The following is a 24,069-nucleotide window of genomic DNA, read 5'->3' as shown; positions in this document are numbered from 1 at the left end:
GTAATATTCAATAAATATATTTATAAAGGATTTTTGAATTTTAGTTATTTTTAGAATATTTAAAAAAAATCTCACGTACCCCTTGGCATACCTTCAAGTACCCCCAGGGGTACACGTACCCCCATTTGAGAACCACTGTACTAAGTGACTGATTTTAATTGCCAGTCATTTTCTTGCTTGTGCATCACGTACTTACCTTGGCGGAAGAAAAAGTAGTTCCTGCAATTCGCATTTCATTTAGACAAGACCTGAGTTATTTAGTTACGTCACACTGATGTACATTATCTCAAATAAATAAAGTATCAAAAGTATCAATATTTTGATTTGAGAATCGATATTAGAGCATAAAGATGGGTTATGGACAGTAACTGTAGGGCACATCACTACCAATTAGACCTTGCATTAAAAACTTGCATAGTTGTCTGTGGGGTTACTTCAACAACAAACAGAGAGAAGAGCCAACTAGTCTTTTTTTTCTCCGATGTTTGTGCTTTTAACAAAGGTAAGTAACCCATTATTAAACACGGAGCATTCTACTCTGAAAATCACCCGAATTTATGTGTTGAAATTATTGTCCTGCCCTACCCGTATCTGTGTTTAAGAACATTTCATCCTAAAATCAATAGTTTTTTAATGATGTATTTTATACATCCTTCATGCGTACAGAGTGGAACTGTACCTTTTTTTTGGAATTTTGCCTATCATTCACAACCCCTATGTAGGACAAGAACACATATGTTATTGTTGTGCATTCTAAGTTGTACAATAGGGCAAATAAGAGGTGTCTAACAAACTATTCCGTCCATAAAGCACTCATTTAAACATTCAAAAACGGCCAACAATACTCCATTTACATCTCGCGACCTGATTATTAACAAAGTATTGAAAATATTGTTTTTATAAGCGCTATATTGACATACTGAGCCAGTGAGCTGCTGCATCACCTCTGAGTTGGCGAAACATAATTTGATATAATAAATCATGCCTTTCACTAAGATATTAGAAGGATATGGACATAAACTAAGAAGTTGGTCATCTTTGACATCCAAGTTGGATTCGGAGATTGTAAGAAAGTCACAAAAAGACGCTAGTTGTTTTTTTATTTTCACCCTTCCTGAAGATTATGTATAATTCTTAATCTAAAGCCGGAAGATATAAGCATCCTATCAGTCTCCAACTTAGTGAGAGCAGATATTGTACAGTAAGTGATTGTTTTATTATTCGTAATTTATATTTCTTAGTTAGCACTTGGCAAAGTGCGTAGTATTTCACTAAAACTGGATTTGTTTAGCACACAGCCTCAAAAATATAAGGTTCTGGATGATCATTTGTCCCAAAGTAATATTTGTTTTGTCTCACGCAGACCAGTAGTGTTGTTGTTGACGAGAAACCGAACGTTGTGATGCGTCTGGGAAATTAATATGACGCCGCATGCTTGAAATGAGCAAATATGTAAATATTACATGTTAATATGAATGTGCAAGGTACTACATTCATATATACTGTATTTTTTGGACTATAAGTCGCTGGTTTTTTTGTAGTTTTTTTTTGTTTTGCTTTTGTTTTGGCCGGGTCTCACCCCCCGCTGGACTGTGGAGAAGACTGCGACTTATAGTCTGAAAAATACGGTACTTAGAGCGTGTATATAAAACCTCGGAGGGCATTAAAGCGCTTTATAGGTGGAATGAAGCAACTTCCATTCTCTACCTTGTTGGATGACATTTACTAGCGTTTATTTACAATTTAGAATGCATGTTTGTTTTTCTCTTACATAAGGACTACAAAAACATGTAGTTCCCCTTTAAACTAAAATTTGACGTCATAGGAACAAATCTCGTTTTTAGACCAAGGAGCGCCTGTAGCGCACGTTACCAGGAAAATAGGTAGGTTACCTGAATGATGCCATGGCCCTGTGCAAACACTTCAATGTCTTCAACCTTCAAAGCTGTGTTTTCCAGCGCTCTCCTCACACCAGGAACAGACGGATGAATGCCATTTTGTTTTAATCCTGCATCCCACCAAGTCACAAGCCAGCATAAATAACTAAGAGAGAATTAAGTCACTTTTCGTCCGGAGCTGGGACTCACCTGACAGGACAAGAGCAATGCCTCCGCAAGCGTTGGGGGATGACATGGAGGTGCCGTTCATCAGCTGGGTCCCACGGAGAGTCCAGTTGGGTACGGATGCAATGGCGCCCCCGGGGGCACTTATGCTGACCCCGAGTGCCCCGTCTGTACTCGGGCCCCTGGAGGACCAGGTGTACTGGTTGGCGGGTAGCTTCTCCCTCAGGGAATACTCAGCCACCATCATGTCTGGGGTCACATAAGCTCCAACACCTGAGAGAGGAAGTACATTTTCACTCGTGTATTGTGGACGTATAAACCTAAATTAGCCATTTTTAAAAAACAAACATTGTATTCATCTTAGTGCTGTCAAAGTGTGTGTGTCCATTTTACGTCGAGCTGTTAGAATCAGCATAATGTTTAATAAACAAACATTTGCATAAAGCAAAGAAATGGTCAGTCCCACGTTGATTGCATTAAAAACTTAAAAAGAAACCGTCTGTGATCTGTGATGATAGACATTAGTCAAGAGTTAACTGCAGACATAATCTGATTAATCATGATTAAATATTATAATCGTTTGACAGCCCGAAATCATTTATTTACTCTGGATGCCTTCTGGACTTCTCAGTAGAGGTGGGAATATTTGGGCACTTCACGACGTAAGAGTAATGATTCAAACTGATTCTAGCAATGTCTTATTTGGTATAGTAATTGTAAACACAAAGAATAATACACATGGACATTTTTTAAATAAGTTAGTGAGGTCAAATAAGTACATTAAAGGGTTTTCCTACTTATTGGTACCTGTTTTTGTGTATTTGGGATCTGCATAAGTCCCAAAAATATTAAATCAAACCTTGGAGGCATTGCGGAAATATTTATAAAACAATCTTGCCTTTCTTCATACTTCCTCCAAACGACTTGGACTTTGCCCCGTTAGTGGAGTTTTTCCCAATTGTTACGTCAGCGTATTATCCATTTATGGAAGAAATTTACCCAGAGAGCTTTGCGCCAGTCTACGCCGTAGTCAATGAGCTCTGTATTTTTCTCCATCCTCTTGTTGTGCGGCAGACTGGCTCGTACATGTGCATGCATTCTCCACTGTTGCCATTTCTATTGCAAAGTAGCGTAAAGTTCGTACTTCGAATCAGTCAGTAGACTCGCTACGTAAGCGTTAAAAACTACAAAATCCAAGTAGAGCCACTTAAATAATTAAGACCGGCCACAAAACTGCGCTTCCCGACTTGAATCTTAAAGAGAGTCTGTAAAACATAATCTGACCAAAGACCCACAATTACATGTTATGTAGGCCGCAGAGAAATAAATGATTATATGAGCCCTTTATGTGCCAGGGTCTTGCAGTTGTGTATTGATGACATTGCTGTTTACCTATGACACTGCTGGTGGTTCCTCCCGGGCAGCCGACAGTGGAGAGACAGGGGCCGTTGTTTCCTGCACTCGAAACAAATATAACATTGTGCTTCTGCACAGCCTCTGTGATCACCTCACAAATTCGCCTGGAAAAAATGATAAAACACACAAAAATATCTTGAAGTGAACACCACTCTTCCCATAGTCCAATCATTCCCCACACTCACCCTGAATTGGGCCAGTGGGTGGCTTCCCCATAGCTGTAGTTAACCAGGTCACACTTGTAGTTGATCACTTCGATCATCTTTGGAGCAAGGTGGTGATTAGGAATATGGCCAAAGAAGAACGTTTTGACCGCATTGAACTAACGTACCGCTCTGATAAGTCCCGTGCCTGTTTCCATGGTGCTAAGTCGTGTGTCTCCGATCTTCAGAGCCAAAATTTGAGCCCCGGGAGCAACGCCATTACGCTCTGGCTCTTCTGGGAAGTAACCTGCTGCAATGCTGGCAACATGTGTCCCGTGGGCCCCTTCAGATGACAACAGCAACAGGTAAATCCATATTAGAGCTTTTCACATAGAACTACAATGGTACCTGAACGTAGGAGTATTTCAAGATGGGAGCGGTCGCTTTTTGTTATTCTTTAAGTTGCAAGTTCCGAGCCTCCCCGCTAATAGTTGAAGTGAATGCCACAGTTAACGCTGTAATCCTTCCCAAAACTTCCAGTCTTACTCTCGGGCCCTAGCTTATAGCTAAAGATTGAAATACCCTTGTTTTCTAACCATTGGAAACTAGTTGCCACGGTGCAGCTTCCACCGCCTTCCCGCCAGAGTCGACGACATCCTCCATTGGCTCAGCTTCCTACCAAGCCTGAAGCTGCAAACCGGCGGTGTCCTTCTGACCGATCATGCTGCGGCCAAGGCTATTGTGATTGTGACCCTCCCAGCACATGGCCTAAGAAGCTTGCACTCTTCTCCCCCACTACTCTGATTGCGGGAGATTAACTAAGACTATCCTCTTTTTTTAACCCCATTATTGGCTACTTTCCCTGTTTGTCAACTGATCATCTTATTGTCCTTTTTGAAACTAATTAGACAGGAATACCCTAAACAGAACGGATTAAAAAAAGATTTCAAAAGGCCCGGTTTACACTGCACACCAAATCAGATTTTTTTGCCCTCAAGTGACTCAGATCAGATTTTATTTGGGCAGTCAAAACACTCCAAAGTGCTTCAAATCTCATCCCTTGGCATCATCGGGAGATAGTCCTGAATCCGATTGGAATCTGATCTCTTCAAATGCGACCTGAATGGGATTTTAACCTCAGCTTTGGGCGACCTACGTCACTGGTGTGTGCGGGGAAAGACACAGTCGCCAGCGGAAGTGGACAATTCATCACAACATCTGGTTTTACTGAGAAATGTGTATTTAAGACGCAAAAAATAGGCTAAATGTTATATGTGAATGTATATTTTTAATAATATTTGAAAATGGGAGTGAGGGAAGAGATGCTAAAAAGGGAGTCATGTGTTCATGTTATTTTAGTGCCAGTTAAAAAGGCAAGTATGAACTGCAATGGAGCGATTGAGGCCTGGTTCATTCCAACGTAGAGGGAGTTGCAGTAGTCCAAACGAGATGAAACAAAAGCATGGATTACCCGCTCAAAGTCGTTAAAAGACAAAACTGATTACATTTTTGCTAAATGTTTTGCAAGATAAAAACTAGATCATACAATGAAGTTAGTCTGACGTTCCCATTCAAAATCATTGTCAAACTTAAAACCAAGATTTGTGACAGTGGGTTTTAAATAAGGCATCAGGGGGTCCATGTCACTGGGGGGAACATTCTGTTCTGAAGAAATAGCCATTGTTGAAGGAGCGCATTTGACGCTGTGGTGCATTTGCTTACATGCGAGTTGAAAAATAAAGCTCACATAGATCCACGCTGATGTCTGTGTCTCCTCTACTTAACAGCCATCAAATGATTACAACAAATATGTTACACTATGTACATTCATTTATACATCACATTAATTGATTTTCACGTGAAAAAAAAACCCAAATTTTTTTAAACTATTGTAACTTTTATTTTATTTTGTAGTAATATATGACTTCCTCCCGGTCAATTTCCTTTGTTTTCACTTTATCGAAATGTGCGTGCAAGTGACGTCGAGGCCACATTGGGGCCTGTGCGCGTTTACACAGGAGTCTAAAAGTAAAATCACATTTTACTTGCAGTGTAAACAGTCAGCTGGAAAAAATCTGAATTAAAAAAAAATCTAATTTTGGCCAATTTGGTGTAAACATAGTCAAAGTCCTCTTCGGTCTGTTGGAAAAGGTAAAAATACTACTACGTTATTTTATAAAATTACTGGTGTTTGTAATTATGTACATTCTGTTGCCTACTTGTCGAAGTCAAGGCCAAGGGCTGAAATAATGATCTATGGCCCCCGGGTTGATATTTAAATAGTACACTAAATGGTCCCTAGTGTGTGAACGTGAGTGTGAATGTTGTCTATTTACGGTAGAAAATGGATGGATGGATAAAGCGGCCCGCTGGCCACAGCCGCCTGCTGCTGTTTTGCACGCACCAATACTCCATCAGTGTTGGTGCTAGGAATTTTCAAAATGGGGTCCCAGGGAACCCATAAAGTCATAAAAAATGGGGTCCCACAGTAGATTTTTGGGGTCCCACTTTTTTGTAACCGTTTAGAAAACAAATGATAAACGTATGCATTATCCTGTTATATCTCACATTCTATATTGTGTTTTGGAAAAAGGTTGTCATAAATATTACTTAATTCATTAAATAAATTATAAAAAAAATATGCATGTTAATTTCTTCAGTTATAAACATTAATTCACTTTTTCTTTCATTCGTGGATCTAAACTTTACCGCTGCCAGTATTTTTTTCTATATTTTACTTGTAACATTTTCAGAATGTGTTTGTTCTATTTTTGGCCAAAGTAAGACAAAGAAAACAATCTGAAGTTGTCTTTAGTTTTTTGTTTGAATGCCATGATTTTAGAGTCGGGCCCGCGTGTGCACAGATTTTCCTCCATGGGGCCCCTGGCCTAAAATGAGTTTGACACCCTTGTGATCTATTGTATTCTTTTCCAAACAATATTTGTAATCTAGAAGTACATCTGCTTGGAGTCAGGAGCTCGGTCAAGGAATTGATTGATTGATTGAAACTTATTAGTAGATTGCATAGTACAGTACATATTCCGTACAATTGACCACTAAATGGTAACACCCGAATAAGTTTTTCAACTTGTTTAAGTCCATGTTAATCAATTCATGGTAACCAGTGGAGCTTGTGAGTTGAAGTACTACTGTATATTAAAAAAAACTTGATTTTTCAAATACTTTACCTCCACTTGTGACAATGCAGAGCGTGTTTCCTTCATCGTAGACATTCACAGAGTAGTTGAGCATCTCCGCACTCCCCAACGTCGCGTACTTCTGCGACTCTCTGTAGGAGCTCAGCACAGTGCACTTAGACAGTTCTCCACACTCAGATGTGTCCACTACAGCTCTTAAAAGAAAAGCAACAACAACGGGACATTAGTTACCATTACCAGGATGACTAAATATACTGGAAAGACTTACCTAAACGTGACACCATCGTGCCAAAGAATGCAGTCGTATACAGGACCAGGATCACTGTATTTCTTTTCTAGAGACAGAAGCAGCTCTGATTGACTTTGCAGCTCTTCTTTCTGTAACTTTTCTACCTAGAGACAGAAGGTGGCTTTTATTGACAAGGGAGTTTAAGAAGATAAGCACTAAGCAGTGTAAATCTTGTTGACCATTTTCCCCTGACTATAATCCATCCATACATCCATCCATTTTCTACCGCTTGTCCCTTTCGGAGTCGCTGGAGCCTATCTCAGCTGCATTCGGGTGGAAGGCGCCGTACACCCTGGACAAGTCGCCACCTCATCACAGGGCCAACACAGATAGACAGACAACATTCACACACTAGGGACCATTTAGTGTTGCCAATCAACCTATCCCCAGGTGCATGTCTTTGGAGGTGGGAGGGGCCTATCCCCAGGTGCATGTCTTTGGAGGTGGGAGGGGCCTATCCCCAGGTGCATGTCTTTGGAGGTGGGAGGGGCCTATCCCCAGGTGCATGTCTTTGGAGGTGGGAGGGGCCTATCCCCAGGTGCATGTCTTTGGAGGTGGGAGGGGCCTATCCCCAGGTGCATGTATTTGGAGGTGGGAGGGGCCTATCCCTAGGTGCATGTCTTTGGAGGTGGGAGGGGCCAATCCCCAGGTGCATGTCTTTGGAGGTGGGAGGGGGCTATCCCCAGGTGCATGTCTTTGGAGGTGGGAGGGGCCTATCCCTAGGTGCATGTCTTTAGAGGTGGGAGGGGGCTATCCCCAGGTGCATGTTTTAAAGGTGGGAGGAAGCCGGAGGGAACCCACGCAGTCACGGGGAGAACATGCAAACTCCACACAGAAAGATCCCGAGCTCTGGATCCAACTCAGGATCTAAACTCAAAATAAACGTAGACTACGATGTGTTCACCTGGGAGTCGGGACTCAGAAAGTGAAAGAGGCCACATTTCCCTATTGTCGCTATGGCTCGCTATTCATAGCTTACCAAAGTCGTACTAAAACAATTTGATAGATTTTGGAGCGCTGTGTGTAATGTTCTATATTTTCAATGTAACATGTACAATTTTTGTGTTGTTTACTTGAGTCATATTGCAGTCCACAGGTATCTCTTATGTGTGACTGCCACTATATTGCAGTCTACACTTGAGGGTTCCAGGTTCAATCCCCGCTTCCGCCATCCTAGTCACTGCCGTTGTGTCTTTGGGCAAGACACTTTACCCACCTGCTCCCAGTTCCCACGCTGGTTTAAATCTAACTTAGATATTGGCTTTAACTATGTAAAGTGCTTTGAGTCACTAGAGAAAAGCGCTATATAAATATAATTCACTTCACTAATTCACATTTATGACTGCCATCTACTGGTCATATTGCAGTCTACAGGTATCTCTTATGTGTGACTGCCATCTACTGGTCACACTTATCATTTCACCATGTACCAAATAAAATAGCTTCGAGGTCGGTAAGCACAACCAAAATTATTCCGTACATTAGGCGCACTGGGCTATAAAGCGCACTGTCGAGTTTTGAGAAAATGAAGGATTTAAGTGTGCCTTATAGTCGGAAAAATATGGTATACCGGTCAGTACTGTTAATATATGAGGACTTTATTAAATGATAAAAACACAGCATAGAAAGCTGACAGTTCCAAAGACTAAAAGACACAATCTGATCAACAAACTTTATGAAGCTGAAATACAAAAGATAATCCCTGAAAGATATTATTGACATTGACACTGCATCATTCCGAGCCATAAAATCATGCTACGTTAATGTTCAACAAATGTTTAGCAGGTAGCATAAATAAAAGGTGACACTCTGTTGACTGAAACTAAATCAATTTAGATGACCTAAGTTTGACTAAAAGTAAAATACAGTTTTGTCATAAGAATATGACTGAAATGAAGATGAGCTGTCAGAATGAACACTGGCACCCGGGGAGAATGCAGATGAGACAAACAAGTCGGTCTGACCTGGGATGGGCTCGGGTGGGAGAGATCAAACTCCTCAGTCTTGCGACAGGCATCAGCCATTGCTGCTCGGTGTGCTGGGTCCCACACCTTCTCCTTTCGCTCTTTCTGGTGGAAAATATCATCACGCAAACGTCAATAAAGAAAAACATGTCCCACATTTGTGGTTTGCATCGTCAGTCTCATTACTTGTGTCAATTGACTTGATCAGGAAGAATGTGTACCGTATTCCAATAGCAATACTACACAGGTATCAAACTCAAGGCCCGGGGGCCAGATCTGGCCCGCCACATCAATTTGTGTGGACCCCGAAAAGGTGGAAATAATGTGATAATTACCTTATCTTTTCTTAATAAACATGATACAAAAACAAATTTACATATATTTGCACTTTAATCATCTCTGATAATAAAACTAAATATTATATCATCATACATTTGAAGACATTTTTTTTGTTCAAATAAAGATTAACACTTAAATATCTGATTGACTTGTGATTTTGATCCAAGAAATTGTTTTATGCAAAAATTTTACAATTGTATTTTTTACAGTAAAATCCACTTTTGTACCGTTATTCAATATAGAGTAATAATACACTTTAAAAACAAAATTTTACGGTATAAAAAACTGGCATTAATTTTTCCGTGAAAAAAAACAGTGGTACCTTTTTTCAATTCCATTTCATTATTTATTTTATATGCTGCAAAAGAAAAAGACCTGCAAATATTACAGTAAAATTGTGGCGACTGAGCTGACAGTTTTTAACAATACAATTTAAAGATTTTGTTTTGTACAACGTACATAAAAAAATATAATAATAATCAAATACATAAAGATTTATAATAATACTGTATCTTATTCAGAGTTAAACGCGGCCCTCTGAGGGAAACCATAATTGCGGTGTGGCCCTCAATGAAAACGAGTTTGACACACCTGTTCTAGATGAAAATGACTAATGTTGTGCACAAAAGCAGATGGATGTGTATTGTACAATGACAAGGTGATATTCAGAGTACAACCCAGGCACAGTGAGAAAGAGGAACAATGCTATACCTTCCTACCTGTATTCTTTCTTTAAGCGCCTTAGGGAAAAACTCATAGCCATTTTTAACTCCAATGTGATACTTCCCTGACGGGTTGACCCAAGTAGGAGGGATCTAAATGACATAAAAGAGCGTGTGAGACATGTAGGAAAGCAGAGTGCAACACGTTTATGCAACAATTCAAAAACAAAAATATATTTGAACTGTAATGTAGTGCTACTGAATATATAAGTGTTGTGAATGAATGAATACCAACAAACCGTCAGTATTCTCCCAGAGAGGCCGGTGACAGTCCCCTCTTTGGGTTCCACCAGTGTGGCCATGTTCACATCACCGCTGCCGGTTGTGTCGATGATATCAACAATCTTTGGCTTCCCGTCGGTGGTCACCTGTCGAAGAAGACACCAACATTCATCTCAAATCAGGACATCTTAAATGACAGAAACAGGTGGGACATCGTCTCTACTGAAGAACTGTATTGTACATTCGTCAAGCCTGGCCATAAATGAGACACGACTGTATTAAAGAGAAATAGTCATATTATGCAAATTCAAAAAACATTATTTTTGCATGTATTTGTATTACACCAAAACCTGCGAGTCTAATTACATTCTGGTTGAAGTCAAATAGAAAGAAATATGTGAGTAAACACAAAGGTTGAGTCGATGCCTTAATTCAATCTTTGTTTATAATATAAAACTCATTGCTGTGTTTATTATTATTATTATTATTACTATTAGGGCCCTACGGAAATTGCTGTTTTTATTATTGTTATTATTATTATTATTAGGGCCATACTGAAATTGCTGTGTTTATTATTATTGATATCATCAGGGCCCTACTGAAATTGCTGTTTTTATTATTGTTATTATTATTATTATTAGGGCCATACTGAAATTGCTGTGTTTATTATTATTGATATCATCAGGGCCCTACTGAAATTGTTGTGTTTATTATCATTATCATTATCATTATCATTATCATTATTATTATTAGGGCCCTACTGAAATTGCTGTTTATTATTATTATTATTATTATTATTATTATTACTATTATTATTATAGGGGCGGCATGGCGTAGTGAGTAGAGCGGCTGTGCCAGAAACCCGAGGGTTGCAAGTTCACTTCCCACCTATTGACATCCAAATCGCTGCCGTTGTGTCCTTGGGCAGGACACTTCACCCTTTGCCCCCGGTGCCACTCACACTGGTGAATGAATGATGAATGAATGACAGGTGGTGGTCGGAGGGGCCGTAGGTGCAAACTGGCAGCCACGCTTCCGTCAGTCTACCCTGTGGCTACTGATGTAGCTTACCACCACCTATGTGTGAACGAATGATGGCTTCCCACTTCTCTGTGAGCGCTTTGACTATCTAATAATAGAAAAGCGCGATATAAATCTAATCCATTATTATTATTATTAGGGCCCTACATAAATTGCTGTGTTTATTATTATTTCTATTATTATCAGGGCCTTACTGAAATTGATGTGTTTTTTATTATTATTATTATTATGATCATCATTAGGGCCCTACTGAAATTGCTGTGTTCATTATTAGTAGTATTGATATTATCAGGGTCCTACTGAAATTGCTATTTTTATTATCATTAACATTATTATTATTATTATTAGGGCCCTACTGAAATTGCTGTGTTTATTATCATAATCATTATTATTATTATTATTATTGGGGCCCTACTGAAATTATTGTGTGTATTAATATTATTACTATTATTATAAAGGCCCTACTGAAATTGTTGTTTTTTATTACTAGTATTATTATCATTATTAGGGCCCTACTGAAATTGCTGTGAAGGGGGGCCCCAAAGGGAATAAGCGGTAGGAAATGGATGGATGAATGGATGAAATTGCTGTGTTTATTGTTATTGTTATTATTATTATTATCATTATTATAATTAAAAATAATTTTACACAAATAAAAATAGGTCATCCCTTAATTTTATTTTGGGTGTTCTTAGAATGGACGTCACAGTTAAAAATACATATATATAGTACTGTATATCGCAACTTATGAACCATATTTAGCTGTATGGTTTTATTTATTTATATTTTAAATTTTTCTGAAGGAATCAATAAAGTACTATCTATCGATGTAACAACAAAAAATGCTGACGTAAAGCAAAAAAAGTGGTTATAGTGTTGGATGCCAGGCTATTTACGAGTACGCTACTACCTTACTGAGTTACAAACCCTGGTTCGATATGAGTTGGGAAATTGTGTTAGATGTAAATATAAACAGAATACAATGATTTGCAAATCCTTTTCAAGCCATATTCAGTTGAATATGCTACAAAGACAACATATTTGATGTTCAAACTCATAAACTTTATTTTTTTGTGCAAATAATCATTAACTTTAGAATTTGATGCAATCAACACGTGACAAAGAAGTTGGGAAAGGTGGCAATAAATACTGATACATTAAAGGAATGCTCATCAAACACTTATTTGGAATATCCCACAGGTGTGCAGGCTAATTGGGAACAGGTGGGTGCCATGATTGGCTATAAAAACAGCTTCCATGAAATGCTAAGTAATTCACAAACAAGGATGGGGCGAGGGTCACCACTTTGTAAGCAAATTGTCGAACAGTTTTAGAACAACATTTTTCAACGAGCTATTGATAGGAATTTAGGGATTTTACCTTCTATGGTCCGTAAAATCCTCAAAAAGTTCAAAGAATCTGGAGAAATCACTGCGCGTAAGCAATTATATTACGGACTTTTGATCCCTCAGGCGGTACTGCATCAAAAACCGACATCAGTGTGCAAAGGATATCACCACATGGGCTCAGGAACACTTCATTAAACCACTGTCAGTAACTATAGTTGGTCGCTACATCTGTAAGTGCAAGTTAAAACTCTACTATGCAAAGCCAAACCCATTTATCAACAATATCCTGAAACGCCGCTGGCTTGGCTGGGCCCGAGCTCATCTAAGATGAACTGATGCAAAGTGGAAAGGTGTTCTGTGGTCTAACGAGTCCACATTTCAAATTATATTTGGAAACTCTGGACTTGGTGTCCTCCAGAACAAAGAGGAAAATAACAGTTTGGATTGTTATAGGCCCAAAGTTGAAAAGCCAGCATGTGTGATGGTATGGGGGTGTATTAGTGCCCAAGGCATGGGTAACTTACACATGTGTGAAGGCACCATTAATGCTGAAAGGTACATACAGGTTTTGGAGCAACATATGTTGTTATCATGGACGCCCCTGATTATTTCAGCAAGACGAGTGTTACAACAGCGTGGCTTCGTAAAAAAAGAGTGCGGGTACTTTCCTGGCCAGCCTGCAGTCCAGACCTGTCTCCCGTCAAAAATGTGTGGCGCATTATGAAGCGTAAAATAAGACAGCGGAGACCCCGGACTGTTGAACGACTGAAGCTCTACATAAAAGAAGAATGGGAAAGAAATCCACTTTCAAAGCTTCAACAATTAGTTTCCTCAGTTCCCAAAACATTTATTGAGTGTTGTTAAAAGAAAGGTGATGTAACACAGTGGTGAACATGCCCTTTCCCAACTACTTTGGCACATGTTGCAGCCATTAAATTCTAAGTTAATTATTATTTCCAAAAACAAATAAAATTTATGAGTTTGAACATGAAATATGTTGTCTTTGTAGCATATTCAACTGAATATGGCTTGAAAAGGATTTGCAAATCATTGTATTCTGTTTATATTTACATCTAACACAATTTCCCAACTCATATGGAAACGGGGTTTGTATTTTTGAGTATCAGATTATGTGATCGGCAAAACACAACTGACAACCGGAGTAGACGCGACGAATCAGCTTGTTTCAATAAATCAAGTTATTGTGACAAATGTAGTTTTGCGGGAAGATGAAGCACAGCGGGCTAGCTAGCTAGCTGCTGACTGCACACATTACAGACACTTAGCTTGCATGTGAGATGTGTAAGATATGTTAGATATGTTAGATATGTAAGATATGTTAGATATGTTAGATATGTAAGATATGTTAGATATGTTAGATATGTTAGATATGTTAGATATGTTAGATATGTAAGATGTAGTTAGTGGTGCAGCACAGCAGGCTAGCTAGCTAGCTAGCTGGGTGACGGCACACATTACAGCCACTTAGCTTGCATGCTAAGCGGCGTAGACGTGGAGGCGGCCAGCGGCACTGAGGACACCTGCATGCCGGCTGAGGACACCTGCATGCCGGCTGAGTACACCTGCATGCCGGCTGAGTACACCTGCATGCCGGCTGAGTATACCTGCATGCCGGGCGCCCCCGGGTCGACGCCGGTGTCCATGACGGCGATGAGCACCCCTCGGCCATCGTACTCGGGGAAGCGGCACAAGTAGGACGCGGCGCCGGTCTCTTTTTTAGGCAGCAGCCCGTGGAAGGGGAAGGGCTCTTCGGTAGAATGTGTGGCCATGACTCCAACAGCGGCAATGAAAACACGAGCGGGCAAATATGGCGAGAGAGACCACTAAGTTGTTAAAGGGCCAGTGTCACCTCCCTGTCACGTGACCAGCCAGATCTTAAAGGGCCAGTGTCACCTCCCTGTCACGTGACCAGCCAGTTCTTAAAGGGCCAGTGCCACCTCCCTGTCACGTGACCAGCCAGTTCTTAAAGGGCCAGTGTCACCTCCCTGTCACGTGACCAGCCAGTTCTTAAAGGGCCAGTGTCACCTCCCTGTCACGTGACCAGCTAGTTCTTAAAGGGCCAGTGTCACCTCCCTGTCACGTGACCAGCCAGTTCTTAAAGGGCCAGTGTCACCTCCCTGTCACGTGACCAGCCAGTTCTTAAAGGGCCAGTGCCACCTCCCTGTCACGTGACCAGCCAGTTCTTAAAGGGCCAGTGTCACCTCCCTGTCACGTGACCAGCCAGTTCTTAAAGGGCCAGTGTCACCTCCCTGTCACGTGACCAGCCAGTTCTTAAAGGGCCAGTGTCACCTCCCTGTCACGTGACCAGCCAGTTCTTAAAGGGCCAGTGTCACCTCCCTGTCACGTGACCAGCCAGTTCTTAAAGGGCCAGTGTCACCTCCCTGTCACGTGACCAGCCAGTTCTTAAAGGGCCAGTGTCACCTCCCTGTCACGTGACCAGCTAGTTCTTAAAGGGCCAGTGTCACCTCCCTGTCACGTGACCAGCTAGTTCTTAAAGGGCCAGTGTCACCTCCCTGTCACGTGACCAGCCAGTTCTTAAAGGGCCAGTGTCACCTCCCTGTCACGTGACCAGCCAGTTCTTAAAGGGCCAGTGTCACCTCCCTGTCACGTGACCAGCCAGTTCTTAAAGGGCCAGTGTCACCTCCCTGTCACGTGACCAGCCACTTCTTAAAGGGCCAGTGCCACCTCCCTGTCACGTGACAAGCCAGTTTCCTAAAAGGAGAGTACGCCTCTTGTCACAGGCAGCACGGTGGTAGAGGGGTTAGTGCGGTGCGTCTGCCTCACAATATGAATGTCCTGAGTAGTCTGGTTTAATCCTGGGCTCGGGATCTTTCTATGTGGAGTTTGCAGGTTCTCCCCGTTAATGGCTGGGTTACCTCTGGGTACTCCGGTGTCCTCCCACCTCCAAGACATGCACCTGGGGATAGGCCCCTCCCACCTCCAAGACATGCACCTGGGGATAGGCCCCTCCCACCTCCAAGACATGTACCTGGGGATAGGCCCCTCCCACCTCCAAGACATGCACCTGGGGATAGGCCCCTCCCACCTCCAAGACATGCACCTGGGGATAGGCCCCTCCCACCTCCAAGACATGCACCTGGGGATAGGCCCCTCCCACCTCCAAGACATGCACCTGGGGATAGGTTGATTGGCAACACTAAATGGTCCCTAGTGTGTGAATGTTGTCTGTCTATCTGTGTTGGCCCTGCGGTGAGATAGCAACTTGTCCAGGGTGTACCCTGCCTTCCACCCGGTTGTAGCTGACATAGACACCAGCGCCCCCCGTGACCCCAAAAGGGAATAAGCAGTAGAAATGGATGGATGATGGACCTCCTGTCACGTGACCAGCGAGTTCTTTTTTTAATTAAGTTTATGAACCTTTAATTATAAATTGCAACATTTATAAAGTAACTAAAATAGAATGCAAGATATATATACATATATATATATATACACACACATAATGTCTACCCCAGTTTGTAGCCACTTCTGCGATTGTATATTGATATACTTTAGAACACATAACATTGTCGGCGTCCTCGTTAGTATAGTGGACAGTATCTCCGCCTGTCACGCGGAAGACCGGGGTTCGATTCCCCGACGGGGAGAAATTTTGTTTACCACTAATTTCCACATTATCTTATTTATATCTTAGTTATATGTCTAAATATACTACCCGCAATATAAAACGCCTAATAATAATGATGATGATTATAATAATAATAATAATACTAATGATAATAATAATAATGATAAATAGCAATTTCAGTAGGGCCCTAATAATAATAATAATAATAATAATAAAAATGGCAATTTTAGTAGGGCCCAAATAATAATAATAATAATAATAATAAACACAGACATTTCAGTAGGGCCGTAATTAAAATACAAATAATAATAATAATAATAATAATAAACACAGCAATTTTAAAAGGGCTTTTGCAGCTTTTGCTGCACAGGCCCTAATAAATAGTGTCCCTACTGGTTGAAAACTTAAAACATACAATAAATTAGTTGAACAAACCTGAGCTGTATTCAATGTCGAGAAAGTTGTTGACTAATGCAGCTGAAAGACTGCAGTCAAGGTCACATTCATCCTCTAAGAAGTAGAATTGCAGCATCTCTGCCTCACACGAGGATGCAAGGCTGCTCTCACACTCATCACAACCAAGCATCTCTGCCTCACACAAACATGCAAGGCTGCTCTCACACTCATCACAACCAAGGACACTGCATGCTGATTAACACTCCATATAAACAGGGAATGTATGAATATTCCATCATTTTTCTTTCAAGGTATTATTAGTCATGTGTGGCTTATCTCTTCTCGCTTCATGGTTATTTTCTGTGTGCTCACTAGGTGGCGTCATATTACTGACATTGTGGGTCCTTCTCTTCTACTGTATTGCAGTACAGCTGTTATGTTTCCACAATTACATGAGGTGACTTTATGAGAACCCCAAGTTGAACTTGTTTTGCACATAGCAAGAGTAGGACTACTATTAAAAAGTGATGTAAAAAAAAACCCCACCTCAGACATGCCATAAAAATATCTACTGTACGCACCAGAAGCTGTAAATGTACTCACAGCCCATAATGATGTCAAACCACACTCAGATCAGTTGGAACAGGCCAGAATCAAATACAATAAATAGAAGAACACTTGCGCTAAAACAAAAAAAAAAAAGTATTTCTTTATTTATCAACCAACTAAAACTTTATTGATGGTACTTTTCATACACATGCAAAAGGAAACATAATCTAAAAAATAATACACAAAATATAAAATGGGAACAGCACAAATAATAAAGGTTACAACATAAAATAGCAAAAATAGTTGACGTAATAATAAAAAAGAATAACACAATAAGAATTAAGAACTTGCTAAAGGTTTAAAAAGTTAAATAAAAAACCTGATATTGTTATTTTTATTATTATTATTGTTGTTGTTATAATTATTATTATTATTTAGTATCGGTCTCGGTAAAAGTAAAGTGTCTGAATGCGACTTGACTGTTGAGTCTTTGTTGTGATATTTGGCTGCACTTCAGGATCTTTGTTTACCATCAAATAATAAAAGCAGCTCAGCTAAATATGAAGGAGCCAAGCCATCAAGACGTTTAAAAACTAACAAGTGCAGTCAAATAGTTACGTTTTTTTTTACAATAATTACAGTATTGCATTTTAAATATCTGCTATTAATCACGTTTTCGCATTTAGATTTTTCGCGATTAAATGACTTGCATACACACTTTATTTATACTTTATACAGTCATACCAAAGACTATAAAAATGGGAGCCATGACCTCCCTGCTTGGCACTCAGCATCAAGGCTTGGAATTGGGGGTTAATCACTAAATATGTTTCCTGGGCGTGGCCACCGCTGCTGCTCACTGCTCTCCTCACCTCCCAGGGGGTGATCAAGGGTGATGGGTCCAATGCAGAGGACACCTTTCACCACACCTAGTGTGTGTGTGACAATCATTGCTACTTGAACTTGAACTTGAACTTGAAAAAAGGCCACAATATATTGACACTTGCGCACTTTTATAGTGAAAACATGCAAACAGTTTTATATAAAGCAGGTTGCTTCACTCTCCACCTTTTATTTGTAAAAGAACACGTGTGCTCAAAATAATCTGCATTAATTCACAAATAATCCAATCGTGTTTTGTGATTAATAGGCATGAGTCAAAGCGTTAACTTTGATAGGCCTAATAATAATAATAATAATAATAATAATAATAATAATAATAATAATAATAATAATAATAATAATTATACCTGAAGGGGCTTCACGGTGGAAGAGGGGTTAGTGCGTCTGCCTCACAATACGAAGCTCCTGCAGTCCTGGGTTCAAATCCAGGCTCGGGATCTTTCTGTGTGGAGTTTGCATGTTCTCCCCGTGAATGCGTGGGTTCCCTCCGGGTACTCCGGCTTCCTCCCACCTCCAAAGACATGCACCTGGGGATAGGCCCCTCCCACCTCCAAAGACATGCACCTGGGGATAGGCCCCTCCCACCTCCAAAGACATGTACCTGGGGTAGGCCCCTCCCACCTCCAAAGACATGCACCTGGGGATAGGCCCCTCCCACCTCCAAAGACATGCACCTGGGGATAGGCCCCTCCCACCTCCAAATACATGCACCTGGGGATAGGCCCCTCCCACCTCCAAAGACATGCACCTGGGGATAGGCCCCTCCCACCTCCAAATACATGCACCTGGGGATAGGTTGATTGGCAACACTAAATGGTCCCTAGTGTGTGAATGTTGTCTGTCTATCTGTGTTGGCCCTGCGATGAGGTGGCGACTTGTCCAGGGTGTACCCCGCCTCCCGCCCGATTGTAGCTGAGATAGGCGCCGGCGCCCCCCGCAACCCCAAAAGGGAATAAGCAGTAGAAAATGGATGGATGGATAAGAATACCACCTTAAAAAGGACTCTGAGGCTATTGAGCAAACATCAAAATTGAACGGTTGACCCAAGTCAGCAAAAACCCGCTCCTTACATTTTATTAAATACATTTTTTAAATATATACCGTAATTTCCGGACCACAGAGTGCACCGGATTATAAGGTAGACTGTCGATTTATCGACTACGGTGTCCAGGACTACAAAGGCAGATGTGCGCAAATTTTCAGGACTTATGCAGAACCCAAAAATAGATCAGCAGGCACCAGAAGGTAAGACAATTTGCTTTTGCATAATACTGCCAATCAAGACGCCAGATAATATGTCTGACTTTATGGACAGACTATAATATTACTCCTACGTTACCAAAGATAATCAAAGTCAAACTAAAACATTTTGATTGATTTTTCAGTGCCGTGTGTAATGTTCTATATTTTCAATGGAACATATAAAATGTTGATGTTGTTTACTCGAGTCATATTGCAGTCTACACGTATCTCTTATGTGTGACTGCCACCTACTGCTCACACTAATCATTACACCACGTACCAAATAAAATAGCTTTGAGGTCGGTCAGCACAAGTCCACAAAAACCTGTTCCTTACATTGTATTAAATACATTTTTTAAATATATACCGTATTTTCCAAACCATAGGATGCACCGGATTCTAAGGCGCACTGCAGACTTATCAACTATACGGTGTCTCCACCGACTACAAAGGCAGTCGCGCGAACATTTTCAGGACTTATGCAGATCCCAAAAACAGATCAGCAGGCACCAGAAGGTAAGAAAATTTGCTCTTGCATAATATTGTGAAACAAAATGCCAGATATTATGTCTGACTTTATACACACAGCATAACAACACTCCTATGTTGATGCACAGTACAATCCATCAAGCTTACCAAAGTCCTACTACAACATTTTGATAGATTTTTGAGCCCCGTGTGTAATGTTCTATATTTGCAATAGAACATATAAAATGTTGGTGTTGTCTACTCGAGTCATATTGCAGTCTACATGTATCTCTAATGTGTGACTGCCATCTACTTGTCACACTCCTCATTACACCATGTACCAAATAAAAATAGCTTTGAGGTCAGCCAGCACAACCAAAATGACATTAGGCCCACTGTCTAGTTTCGACATAATGAAAGGATTTTAAGTGCGCCTTCTAGTCTGAAAAATACAGTATTTGTCTTGTTGAACTCATAGCTACCTCACACATCTGTTTTCTTGCCTGGTACAAAAGCATCTCCCTTTAGACACAAACAAAACAAGGTGGTTTGGAGACAAGGATTAGGATTATGTGGAGTCATGCTGTGATTGACTTTTTACACAAATCAGATTTTCAGCAGCCTCTTCATATTTGATTCCATGCACTAGATGGGAAATAATGCCTGAGAAGGATGAACTTTCACACGTCAAGTGCCACAAAGTACAGTTGTGTAGGTACAGTGTGTGCAGTGTGAGGTGTTTGCACAAACCACAGCGCTTGTTCGCTTATTCTGAGAGCGCCAACGCCCTCACACTCTGTGGTGATGGCTGACATGTTCATAGATAACAAGGACTACACTCAATCAATGGCTGTGTGGTGCATGACTATAGGACACATTTTACCATCCATGTTTCATTGTCTTACCAACGATGGGTTCCATATTTCCATTGAGTTGAAATGACACCTCTCCTCTATGTTGAAAGCCCTAAGAGCACATAGATTTCCGTGCCACAGCCCTGTGGTGCACCGCAGGGCGTAGTCACAACAGCTTCAGTGAAATGTGCTTGTAAACATTATTTCCTTCTGCAAAGTTGCCTAAACTACCACAATAACGGCTCATCTTCCCTTGCACAGTTACTGATGGTGACATGAGACTTTGTTCATGTTCGCAACTGTTTTGATTCTTATCTTACAGACAGGGACTATTTTCTATTGATTGGCAAGCATAAATCTGCATAGGAACAAAAGTGACATGTGGCGTCCCTCAAGAGTCCATTTTGAGCCCTCTGTTCCTAGCTTTTTTTAAATTTTTATTTTACCTATCGTTAAAATTCATTATGGGAGACAAGAACACAAATGTCTTTAAAAAAAATCAAGATGATAAAAAAAAAAAAAACACCACACAGAACAAACCAAAAGTAGTGAATATTATCAACAACAGTATCAATATTAGTTATCATTTCAGCATAGCAGTGATTAAAAATCCCTCATTGACATTATCATTAGACATTTATAAAAATAATCAAAAAGTGTCACAGTTGCTTACACTTGCATGGCATCTCATAAGCTGGACAACACACTGTGTCCAATGTTTGCACAAAGATAAAATAAGTCTGATTTTTGCTTCCTTTAATAGTTCAAACAAATTGACATTATTGCAATCAGTTGATAAAACATTGTCCTTTACAATTATAAAAGCTTTTTACAAACATCTACTACTCTGCTAGCATGTGAGCAGACTGGGGTAGATCCTGCTGAAATCTATGTATTGAATGAATACATAATCCTTTTCAATCGGAAAAATATCCTTTTTGAATCGAGAATTGTGTTAAATCGAAAAAATCTATTTATAATCGAATTGCGACCCCAAGAATTAATATTGAATCGAATCGTGGGACACCCAAAGATTGAACTTTCACAGTATCATGTTAGACCCGCTCGACATCCATTGCTTTCGGTCCCCTAGGGGGGAGGTCCTCTCCAAGGTTTCTCACAGTCATCATTGTCACTGACGTCCTACTGGATGTGAATTTTCCTTGCCCTTATGTGGGCCTACCGAGGATGTCGTAGTGGTTTGTGCAGCCCTTTGAGACACTAGTGATTTAGGGCTATATAAGTAAACATTGATTGATTGCAGCCCTAATATATATATATATATATATATATATATATATATATATATATATATATATATATATATATATATATATACCCCTTGCACACTAATCGACCTTAAGAGCATGATGTCATGTTATGGATGGGAAAATGCATTTTTAGAGCATAAGATTTGCCTGAGCGTCGAGGAAACCCGAGAGTAAGAAGTGTTTGCCTTGTTGCCTTTCCATTAAGAACAATAAATTAGTTTTTAGTACAAGTATGATGGTTTCAAGACATGTAATGCCGAGCACATCAAGATAATGGCACTAGCATTGACTTCATTTAAGAACATTTTTAAACATATTGAGAAAAAAGGTCTCATATTAGTTTTTTCTATCCAGAAAAGTGCAATTGTTATTAGTGAGAATATACTTGTTTTAGGATATTTTGGAGTTCATTGAGGTTAGCTAATTTTACTTGTTATGGAAAGTCTTGACAAGCCAAATGTTCTCCTTCTATTGGCAGATAATGTGAAGTGAATTGTATTTATATAGCGCTTTTTCTCTAGTGACTCAAAGCGCTTTACATCGTGAAAACCCAACTTGTAAGTTACATGGGTGGCACTGGGCACTGGGAGCAGGTGGGTAAAGTGTCTTGCCCAAGGACACAACGGCAGTGACTAGCATAGCGGAAGCGGGGATCGAACCTGGAACCCTCAAGTTGCTGGCACGGCCACTTTACCAACTGAGCTATGCCGCCCTAAAAACAATTTTGCTTAGTTTAAGTAAAATACCCCTAATTTTATTTTTTTCTTCCTGTTTTTGAAGACTGCCTTTTTGCAGTATTTTGCTGTGCTGGCAGCAAACATGCAGCTGACACACTGCAGGATGGAAGCAGCTTCAAAAGGAGCAACAGGACTACCCCTTTTTCCTGCGGTTTCACCGGCTTTCACGTGTAAATAAATCTGGCTGGTGAGGGTGTTTGTGCATCCACCATGATAATACTACATGATTGTTTGGTCTGGAAATAGACACAGAAGTCGGCGTGACGCTAACTGACGTGAGCGACTGTGGCGAGTGCAAGTCCAACTTGCTAATAGAGATAATTAGCTTAGGCGCTGTTCTGAAGGAGTCACGGCTAATCCCAACTGGGATTGGCGGCGAAGGGGAAGTCCGACTGCTCCTCGCTGCCGCGTCTATTGGCTCGGCCGCGTGCTCCGTTTCCCGAGCTATTTTGAGAAGCGCGGTCATTCTGGTCTCCTTGATAACAGCCTAGGTTCTGCCACCTGAATGGAGCACAAATCCCTCCCAGACATGCCTCCCGCGGGCCGGGGTTGGACCTCCATCTGTTCAACCTGGCCCAACGTCAACGTCAACGTCTTCCCTTGCCAGACCCCAGGCCGTGTTTGTCTACACCAGGGGTCGGCAACACAAAATGTTAAAAGGGCCATATTGGACCCAGAATACAAAAAAATAATCGTTCTGGGGCAGCAAAAAATGTAAAGGCTTATAATGAATGCAACACATGATGTAAGTGTCTATATTAGCTATATTAGCCTACTATCAAAGGCTGACGCAAATCTCCATTGATAGAAATGTTGTATTTTATTTTTTATTCCACATGGAAAACATTGGAGGCTTCTCAGAGGGTGAGACAACTTGCAGTCATGGATTGAGCAAATATGCCTGATCAGCACTGGTTCAAATCAAGAAAATCAACAAAGCTCACTTTTGTGGATTCACACCCAGCGTAAAACGTTTGCTGGACAAAATGAGACCAAGAAGGAGGGGCAGAAAATTTTAAAGAACTTTTCTGTGGTATCATCGGAAAAAGTTACAAACTACGATGAGTTCAAGGATCGCTGACATTAGTGGGACAAAAGGGTGCTTTCCAAACACTCATCAGTGGAGCATGTATGATACAAACAGTGGGATTTCTAACAATTACGAAGGTTTGTTCTGCTACAGAAAATATAATAAAATAAAAAAATGTTTTTTTTTCTTCATCTTTTTCCATTTTCACACGTCTCTGAAAGAGGTCCAGGGAGCCACTAGGGAGGTGCTAAGGAGCCGCAGATTGCTGACCCCTGGTCTACACAAAGTCACAACAATATATAT

At 40.6% G+C, this 24,069-nt stretch overlaps 1 protein-coding gene and 1 non-coding gene across 3 annotated transcripts in view; one reads left to right on the top strand and one right to left on the bottom strand.

Moving 5' to 3' along the window:
* Positions 1-14,617, bottom strand: part of tpp2 (tripeptidyl peptidase 2) — a 44,156-nt gene extending 29,539 nt beyond the window's left edge. For both annotated transcript variants that reach the window (XM_061887644.1, XM_061887645.1), the window contains exons 1-11: positions 14,332-14,617; positions 10,334-10,462; positions 10,092-10,187; positions 9,034-9,138; positions 7,049-7,173; positions 6,811-6,974; positions 3,811-3,965; positions 3,665-3,741; positions 3,456-3,583; positions 2,088-2,336; positions 1,893-2,008 (exon numbers count right to left, since the gene is read on the bottom strand). In XM_061887644.1, the coding sequence (XP_061743628.1) occupies positions 1,893-2,008; positions 2,088-2,336; positions 3,456-3,583; positions 3,665-3,741; positions 3,811-3,965; positions 6,811-6,974; positions 7,049-7,173; positions 9,034-9,138; positions 10,092-10,187; positions 10,334-10,462; positions 14,332-14,496 (1,509 nt within the window). In that variant the 5' untranslated portion in view covers positions 14,497-14,617. The remainder of the gene's footprint in view (positions 1-1,892; positions 2,009-2,087; positions 2,337-3,455; positions 3,584-3,664; positions 3,742-3,810; positions 3,966-6,810; positions 6,975-7,048; positions 7,174-9,033; positions 9,139-10,091; positions 10,188-10,333; positions 10,463-14,331) is intronic.
* Positions 14,618-16,263: 1,646 nt separating this feature from the next.
* Positions 16,264-16,335, top strand: trnad-guc (transfer RNA aspartic acid (anticodon GUC)). The gene has a single exon. It is a non-coding gene; the product is annotated as a tRNA-Asp (tRNA).
* Positions 16,336-24,069: the final 7,734 nt, after the last annotated feature.

This window comes from Nerophis ophidion, linkage group LG25 (assembly GCF_033978795.1).
Source record: "Nerophis ophidion isolate RoL-2023_Sa linkage group LG25, RoL_Noph_v1.0, whole genome shotgun sequence".
Classification (NCBI taxonomy): Eukaryota; Metazoa; Chordata; class Actinopteri; order Syngnathiformes; family Syngnathidae; genus Nerophis; species Nerophis ophidion.
Note: the sequence above shows the minus strand (reverse complement) of the source record. Positions and strands in the feature narration are given on the sequence as shown.